Genomic DNA, 8,704 nt, shown 5'->3' with positions numbered 1-8,704 from the left:
CTATGTGACTTAGACATATCCTTTTATTACTCCACATATATTTGTTTTCTTGAGTCTTGATATCTATCAAGCCTAATTTAATGATAAGGTCTTACATCTGCTCTTGAAAAGGGTATCTAACTAGGGATCTTCCTTTATTTCCCACAGATGGAGAGTAGTGTTAAAGTTGTCTCCAAAAATACAGTCTTGGCACCAATCAAAGTCCATTAGCATTTACAGGGAAGATCAACATTTTATTTTTTCTTGATAATGGAGTAGCATATAAATATTGAAGAAACAACACATCTTTTGAGAATGTAAATTCAAAAGTTGAACCACGAGCTAGTGAATAGTGGATTAAAAGGAGAGCAAATGAAAGTTAAGAGAAGACCATGCAATGCACAAACCTCGTGAGGCTCCATGAGAATTTACTGTCTGAAGTTCACACCCTTTCAATAAATTTGAACATTTTCAAATAACATCATGTTCCCCCAATTTAGTCTCTTGGAGAAGGAGGACCAAGGGGTTTTATTTTATAACCAAGCTCTTAACTTCAACCATTCTTTTTTCTGACCCTAATTATTTGTAGTTCTAGGAGTGGACTTTCATCATTTACTTGTGGATTTAGAGCCCCCTTGAAGAGGAGCATGACCAATTCCTTTTCTGGTTTGCTTGAGAATCTTTGGGAATGTTTCTTTTAATGACCTTTGGGAACCCAAATCATTATCTTTATCTACATGTGTGCTTCTCACATCTCGATCTGTTTGCTGGCCCTCTTTCCGTGTGGTTTTTCTCTATTTTTCCTTTCACCTTCTAATTTTCAATTGTTGATCCAAAGGTAGAAGATCCTCATGGGATTCTTGTATTTTTTGCAGAGTGAAATAATTCCTCCTCTTCCATTTTAGTGTGTTTGTTCGTATCTACTTGTTCCTAAAGAGGGATATCCTCTAAGGGAGGCATCTCAACAATTTGATGCTCAAAGCTCACGTGATGAGATTCTGCTAGAGGATTCCCTTAATGGGTCAAATCCAGAATTTCCCATTTTCATATACCAGGTTCAGGGCTTCAAATTTATTCCCTCTAGGACCCTTGAGATTATTTGAGGAAGATTCTTCATCTGTAGTGGTTAATTTCTTTGGAGAATAGGGGGATTTAAATCTTGATCCATTTCCTTCCTAAGGTTTTGTAGCCACACTCTCCTTTAGATCTCCCTTTCTTTGTTTTAGCTTTTGCCATTAATCACTCTCTTGATTATTTTTCTATGTCTCTTCCTTCCTTGGAAATCTAACGGGAAAATTCCCATCTTCATGGAAAATATTATATTTTAATGGTAGTCGGTCTTAATGTACCCCTTGATAATGAATCCAATTGTCTACATACAAGTTGATTGCTATTGGTAGCCCCTTATATAGATCCACTTCAACACAAATTCAAACAAAATATCACATTCCTTCTTATGTCTCGACCCAATCAATATATTGACCCAAAGCATTACAAATGTTCGTGAAAGTTTCCTCATCCTAATAATGAATAGGTGGAGACAGAAGGAGATGGGAGAGAAAGGGAGAGAGAGGAAGGAATGAGAGAGGACTTGAGAGAGAGGAGAGAAGGAGGGTGAGAGAGATGGAGTTGGAGGGAGAGGGAAGAAGAAAGACATCAAGAGAGAAAGTTGGAGAGAGAGAGGGTGACAAGGGAGAGATGGATAGAGAGTAAGCGAGAAAGGAGAGCGGGAGGGAAGATAAGGAGAAGGAGAGAGAGGGAGAGAAGGGAAAGAAAGAGAAAGAGGGAGAGGACGAGGAAGGGAGAGAGAGTGAGATATATATAGATATGGAAAGAGAAAGGGAGTGAAAAGGGAAAGATGGAGAGAAAGCAAGGGAGAGAGGAGAGAGAGGGAGGGAGAGAAGGGAAGAGAGAGAGGGAGGGTGGAGAGAGGGAGAGAGTGAGGGAGATAGTAATAGAGTTGGAGGGGGAGAGAGATAGAGAGAGAGAGAGAGAGAGAGTGATGGGGGGAGAAACAGGGGGAGGTGGGAGATGAGAGAGAGAGGACTCGTGAGAGAAAATGAGAGAGGGAGGGAGAGAGATGGATTTGGAGGGGGGGAGTAAGAAAGGGAATAACAGAGACACAGAGAGATGGAGTTGGAGAGAGAGAGGGAGTGACAAGGAAGAGATTGAGAGAGAGTGAGTGAGAGAGGAGAGGAGGGAAGAGAGAGAGGAGAGGAGAGAGAGGGGGAGAGAGAGTGAGACACATAGATGAAGGGGGAGAGAAGGGGAGAGAGAGAAGGAGATAGAGAGGGAGATAATGACTAAAACAAACATAGATCCATCTTAACTCGAGATCTATCAAGCGCCGAGAGGGATCAAATCTCTTGAGGTGCAAACTTCTTTTTTGAGTGGAAAAGTTGAAGAAAAGTTTGCACCTAGAGAGATTTGATCCCTCGAGAGTTAAGATAAATCTATATTAGTTATATACAAATACTTCTATATTAAATACAATTTTTTTAAGTATTTTTAAAGTAAAAAATATACCTTATATTAACTTCTCATTTTAATTAAATAAAAACCATACATCATATTAAATTCTTTATTATTATTTCCTTACCATCCATTAAATTCTTTATTATTATTTCTTTACCATCCATAATGATCATGGGTCGTTTCATAATTATTTTGAATGCACTATTTGTTTACAATTAACTTACAAGAATAATTATTATGATCGGACTTAAAATCAACACTTCTTTACAAAGATATTTCAACGTACGAAAACAATATAACTAATCAGATATTTAAACCCTCTCCGTGCACACAAAATTTGATAACAATCTTAGTGGAGCTTTCATTGTTGCTTCTTGCAGTACATGATGTTGTCCATAATTAATAATGGGGAGAAATGATTAGAGAGACTATGAACATAGTCTTCATGTCTCCACCAAAGATAATATATGGATGGCAGGTCAGATGATTGATTCCCGATTCCCTGGGGTGGTGCCGTCATCGAGTGAACAGACCTTTCGGATGTTGTACAACGGTTTGAGTGTGCTTTCATCTTTAATCTGGAGTTCAGCTCACCGATTTTAGCCTTTTTGTAACGACTTTCAGCTTCACCAGCTTTTGCCGTGATTTTATAATGACTTTAACAATTCGAACATAGACCAATCACCAAACTGAACTGAACTGAGTTCAATTGATAAATATAAATACTTGATCTCGGCAATTTTGTGATCCATGCCTATCTCGTCCCTTCCTCTTCAACTGTCAATTCAATTCTGTGCAGTTTCAAGTTCGGATCGTTCTGGTGAATCAATCTATAGGCAATGGAGGCGTTCAATCAACATCTGTCCGCGCAGCCATTTGCAGCCAGATTTGTGGAGATGGTCATATGCCTAACCTTGTTCACTGCTATGGTCTCGGCGAAGCTACACACTCACATATTCGTTGTATGTCTTCCCACCTTCAATATTCTCCATGTAAACGTATATTGTATTTTGGTAGAAAAAGGAGCTATATTGCGGGAGATTTTTCTGGTATTATTTGATTGCTTTATGGATGCACTTCATGGCCGTTCTGTCAATAACATTGATACACACATCGTAAATTCTTTCACACTAATTTCTCTGGGAAATTATTTTTAGTAGTTGCCTCGGTTCATTGAATATGTGTCACATGCACTAGTCATGTCAATTTAAAGTAATGATGTTTGTGGCTGGTTAATCGCAAAATTCAGCTTCGATCTACACCTGTGAAAAGGTTATGTGGGACACACAATATCATTACTGTGAACGGACAGTTCCCGGGTCCTACGCTGCATGTTAGAAACGGAGACAAACTTAAAGTCAAAGTGCACAACCAGGCGCAATATAACGCTACCATTCATTGGTACGTCTCTAGCCCACCGAGTATTGCTGCATCATATTGATCTTAATGCATAATTTTAAAAGGAATAAATTGTTTATGCTTGTATTTACAGGCACGGAGTGCGGCAATTTCGCACAGGGTGGTCCGATGGACCTGAATTTATAACACAATGCCCCATTCGCCCAGGGCGAAGTTACACATATAAATTCACCATCACTGGTCAAGAAGGGACTCTATGGTGGCATGCACACAGTTCATGGCTTCGAGCTACTGTGTATGGAGCCCTGATCATCTTGCCAAGGCTGGACACCACTTATCCCTTTACCTTTACCAGGCCGCATCGCCAGATTCCCATTCTTCTAGGTATACTGCCGCATTATTCAATGTTTTATGTTCTTCTGTTAGAAACATTAATTGTGCACCATTTCAATTTAAGTTGTAATGCGATTGAAATATTTGACCCTGTTTGCATTAACAGGAGAATGGTGGAATAGGAATCCCATGGATGTTGTGAATCAAGCAACCCGAACAGGAGCTGCCCCCAACGTTTCAGATGCATTTACTATAAATGGACAACCAGGCGACTTATACAAATGTTCTACTTCAGGTACATTAGACTGAATCTATTCAGATATTTCCGAATTTAGTAAGCTCGCAAATGATTGGTCGCTAATGGCAAACGATGGTTAACTTGCAGATACCTTTAGCGTCTCGATGAAAGGTGGGGAAACTAATCTTCTACGTGTTATCAACGCTGCACTCAATACTGACCTATTCTTCTCCATTGCTAGCCATACAATGACAGTTGTCGCTGTGGATGCCTTGTATACAAAACCTTTTCAGACGAATGTTCTGATGCTCGGCCCCGGCCAGACAACAGACATACTTCTCACTGCCAATCAGGCTACAGGTAGATACTACATGGCTGCTCGAGCATATTCCAGCGGACAAGGAGTTCCCTTCGATAACACCACTACCACTGCCATTTTAGAATACGAGGGAAGCTCTAAGACTTCAACTCCAGTCATGCCTAATCTTCCATTCTATAACGACACCAACAGTGCTACTAGCTTCGCTAATGGTCTTAGAAGCTTGGGCTCACACGACCACCCAGTCTTCGTTCCTCAGAGTGTGGAGGAGAATCTGTTCTACACCATCGGTTTGGGGTTGATCAAATGTCCAGGGCAGTCTTGTGGAGGTCCCAACGGATCAAGATTTGCAGCAAGTGTGAATAACATATCATTTGTCCCGCCAACCACTTCTTCCATCCTTCAAGCTCAGCATTTTGGCATGAAAGGAGTATTCTCCACGGACTTCCCTGATATCCCTTCCGTGGGATTTGATTATACCGCACAGAACATCAGCAGAGGCCTCTGGTCCCCTGTGAAAGCCACAAGAGTGAAAGTTCTTAAATATAACTCGACGGTGCAAGTAATTCTTCAAGGAACCAATATATTTGCGGGTGAAAGCCATCCTATCCATCTCCATGGTTATGACTTCTACATCGTGGGAGCAGGCTTTGGCAATTATAATGCACAAACCGATCCTCAGAAGTTCAACCTGGTGGATCCTCCTATGCGCAACACTGTGAACGTTCCAGTCAATGGCTGGGCTGCAATAAGATTCGTGGCTGACAATCCTGGTGAGCATTTAATTTGTTTCACAGCATTCCACTTTCCTTCTGTACTGGTGTCATGAATATTGGATCCTACTTTGCGCATAGTGGTAATTATGGTGATCATTATTTATTGCAGGCGCTTGGGTGATGCACTGCCACTTGGACGTGCACATAACATGGGGATTGGCCATGGTGTTTGTGGTTAACAATGGACCTGACGCTCTTTTGAGTCTCCAGTCACCTCCCAGAGATCTTCCGCTATGCTGAGGAAAACTGTGATGCATAGCGATCCTCTATTGGTCCCACTTCATTCTTTTTCCTTCTCGTCACTTTGCTCCTTCCATCGTTTATGTCTATCTTGGGATCTCCACTTGTTATGACAAAGTTCCGCGCCATTATTTCTATTCACATTCAGTGGCAATTCGTGGAAATTTTTATATCTAATGCAGTCACACGAGCATAATGTCGGAAATGCTCCATTCTTGTCACCAGTTGAAAATCATTCATTTTTACACTGTCGCCTTTGTATTAAAACGTCAATATTACTCATAATTAAATATTTATATGGAAAATTTTCTAGACTCCATGGAGTTACCTCTGTTCATTGATGATTGATTTGAAAGCTGAATTAACGATTGTTCATGAGCCAAAGTACACTCATATGAATATCAATTATTATTACCTATGAGCTTATTAAACTATTCTATCGATACACACGTGCTGTTAACCTATGAGTAAGCTTGCCAATTAAATTATAGTTGAAGCTTGTGCAAAGAGTTTTGTGTGGAGAGATTTTTGCTTTCATTGTGTGGAGCATTCCGCACAATTTTTAATCAATTAATTAGCATACAAATAGAGAAAGGGACTATGTTGCATTACAACTATTACTCTTGTTTAATATATTATATGGAAAGAACATATGTTGCATTTTTATAATAGGTAAATAATTCATTAAAAAATTAAAATATTTTAATAAAAGAAACTTATTATATGTTAGTAGTGTTTTTATATTTTTTTTTGAATTAGAACAAAAAATATTTATATTAATGTGAAAAATATGTGTTTGGAGACACTCCCATGTAACAAAGTTTAGAAAAACAAAATCTTTCTCCCATTGAACTACAAGAAGATATGAGAAAGGGAAGGGATAGCAATAATGGCCTATTTAGATTCTTCAGAAGGAAGAACATTTAAATCTATGACACACCCCATAGCTAGAGAAGAGGAGTATGCTGAGGAAGAATCTTCGTGATGGAGCTAACCTGAAAAAGATTGGAGATCCACTAGTTATTGTTGAAGCGTTGTCGGCTTCTCTGCAATGGCCTACATTTTTATCCTTTGTTGAGTTGCCAACGCATCCATAATGGCCTGCATTTTTACTCTCTCTTTGATAAATAATTACATAGTCACAATTAATGAAGATGCAGTTTGATTATATTAGAGTTGAAGATGTAGAATGTCTTGTTGTAGTTTAGAAAGGGCCTTTTCCCAATCTAATTTCTACATATTAAAGAAGGCAAAAAATAACTCTAAAACCAATTGCACTATAAGCCACCATGTTATCATGCCAATTGGGACTATGCCACAAAGGTGGCCTAGAAAGGCCTCTTAATGCACCACTAAGTCCACTCAAGGGGGGAGTGAAGCGAAAACTAAGGAGACAAAATAACCCCCAATGCCAAGATAACAATTGATAGACCACAATACACATGTTAAGCACCAATGATGCTATAATCCACCCCAGTTCCACAACCCCTCTCAAAGTTCCATATAAATTCCCGACTATTACTATCTCATGAAGACCAATTGTTGAAGCTTTTATAGAACCATGAAACCGAGTGGGAGGGGACAGGGAGAAACCAACAAAAAGTAAACCCAGGTGTTGGGACAACATTTTATTATCAAAAGGGTCAAATTCCAAATCCTTGGAGAACATTAATCATACCAAAAAACCAATTTCCTTGGAAGGCCGAGATTGATGGGGGTTCCCTGAAAGCACCCACGAGGACATCACCTCGACCCTTGACTTCAACCCTGGCCCCCAAGGGGCGCACAACATCCCCATAAGGAGAATAGGGTACACAATGAATATTTTCCCAAGGAAACCAACTTCAACAGTAGACCCCCCAACTTCCTCATAGAGCCAAAGAACCAATTCTAGACTTAAACTCAAATTTAAACTAGAATCGAGGTTGCCAGGACCTATGGAATAAATTAAGAAAAGTAATCATACCTTAAAGTGGATATTTACTTATTGATTGACTTGATAGATCCCACACGGAGATCTAGAGCCAAGAAATCCCTCAAATTTCAAATCATTTCTCCCCCCATTGTGCAGAATGGAGTTGGGATTTCATTTCCTGCATTTCCACTATTATGGAGCATTTTTTTTGTAGATCCAATTCATGCGAAAAGTATGGTGGTAGGCTATATCCCCTCCTACCGTGGGAACCAAATCGCCAATGATTGCAAAATGAATGCCACACTGACCTTCCCATGTAGAGAAATGAATCTCACCATCTTGGTTCTAAATTTGTGTTGTCTTGGAACTGCAACACGTGCAGGGGGAAAGTCCTCAGATCACAATATTTTCCCGACCATGTCTTGGAACTGCAACACGTGCAGGGGGAAAGTCCTCGGATCACAATATTTTCCTGATCATTTCCAACCTATGATCCATTTCCTTTTGAAGAATGGGTGTGGATATATTGGTCCCCACCCAAGCCCTGAGTGAGCCATTGAAATTTCATGGGATAGGAGAAAATAAAAGTTGATCATTAACTATTAATGACCCCATATAGCTTAACTTCTTAGTTTTAATTGTGTATGCTTTGATGTTGTTGATCCTTAAAACATGATAATATTGATATTTAGAGAATTGAGAAAGAATACTTATAATCCTCCCAATAATTATATTAATTGGAGTCCCCTATGATTAAAAATTAAAATATTGGATATAATCGCTTTCCTAAGCCAATGAGGGACCTTGAAATAATGCATACCCTTCCACTTGGTTGTTAGAAGTTGTCTCCAAACTCCAAGCAAAAGTTTGGATTTTTCTTATGAAGTTGAAGATAATCCCACATCTCCCATCTAGTGCTTTTATACACGATCAGATTTAGTGAATGTACTCATTTATTGAATAATTTGATATATATGACATAGGTTGAGCTTTATTTACATAAAAATATAAAAAAAAAAATATTAAACAATGATATGTACATAAAAAACTTAAATAATAAACTATTAAAC

At 39.1% G+C, this 8,704-nt stretch overlaps 1 protein-coding gene across 1 annotated transcript; it reads left to right on the top strand.

Annotated features, from left to right (window-relative positions):
* Positions 1-3,221: 3,221 nt before the first annotated feature.
* On the top strand, positions 3,222-5,874 carry LOC149193362 (laccase-12-like). The gene is made up of 6 exons (XM_089406600.1): positions 3,222-3,416; positions 3,704-3,855; positions 3,947-4,197; positions 4,313-4,441; positions 4,532-5,476; positions 5,589-5,874. The coding sequence occupies exons 1-6, from the start codon at positions 3,294-3,296 to the stop codon at positions 5,717-5,719; spliced, it is 1,731 nt and encodes a 576-aa protein (XP_089262726.1). The 5' UTR covers positions 3,222-3,293; the 3' UTR covers positions 5,720-5,874.
* The last annotated feature ends 2,830 nt before the right edge of the window (positions 5,875-8,704 follow it).

Source organism: Pinus tabuliformis, chromosome 2_2 (genome assembly GCF_031772625.1).
Source record: "Pinus tabuliformis cultivar Carrire ecotype Pingquan chromosome 2_2, CPIR1, whole genome shotgun sequence".
Taxonomy (NCBI): Eukaryota; Viridiplantae; Streptophyta; class Pinopsida; order Pinales; family Pinaceae; genus Pinus; species Pinus tabuliformis.
This window is presented reverse-complemented; position numbering and strand designations above follow the sequence as displayed.

Coding starts and splice junctions, on each gene's coding strand:
- LOC149193362 (XM_089406600.1), top strand. CDS start 3,294: ATGGAGGCGTTCAATCAACATCTGTCCGCGCAGCCATTTGCAGCCAGA. Junction 4,198..4,312: donor CCAGATTCCCATTCTTCTAG/GTATACTGCCGC, acceptor TTGCATTAACAG/GAGAATGGTGGAATAGGAAT. Junction 5,477..5,588: donor ATTCGTGGCTGACAATCCTG/GTGAGCATTTAA, acceptor TATTTATTGCAG/GCGCTTGGGTGATGCACTGC.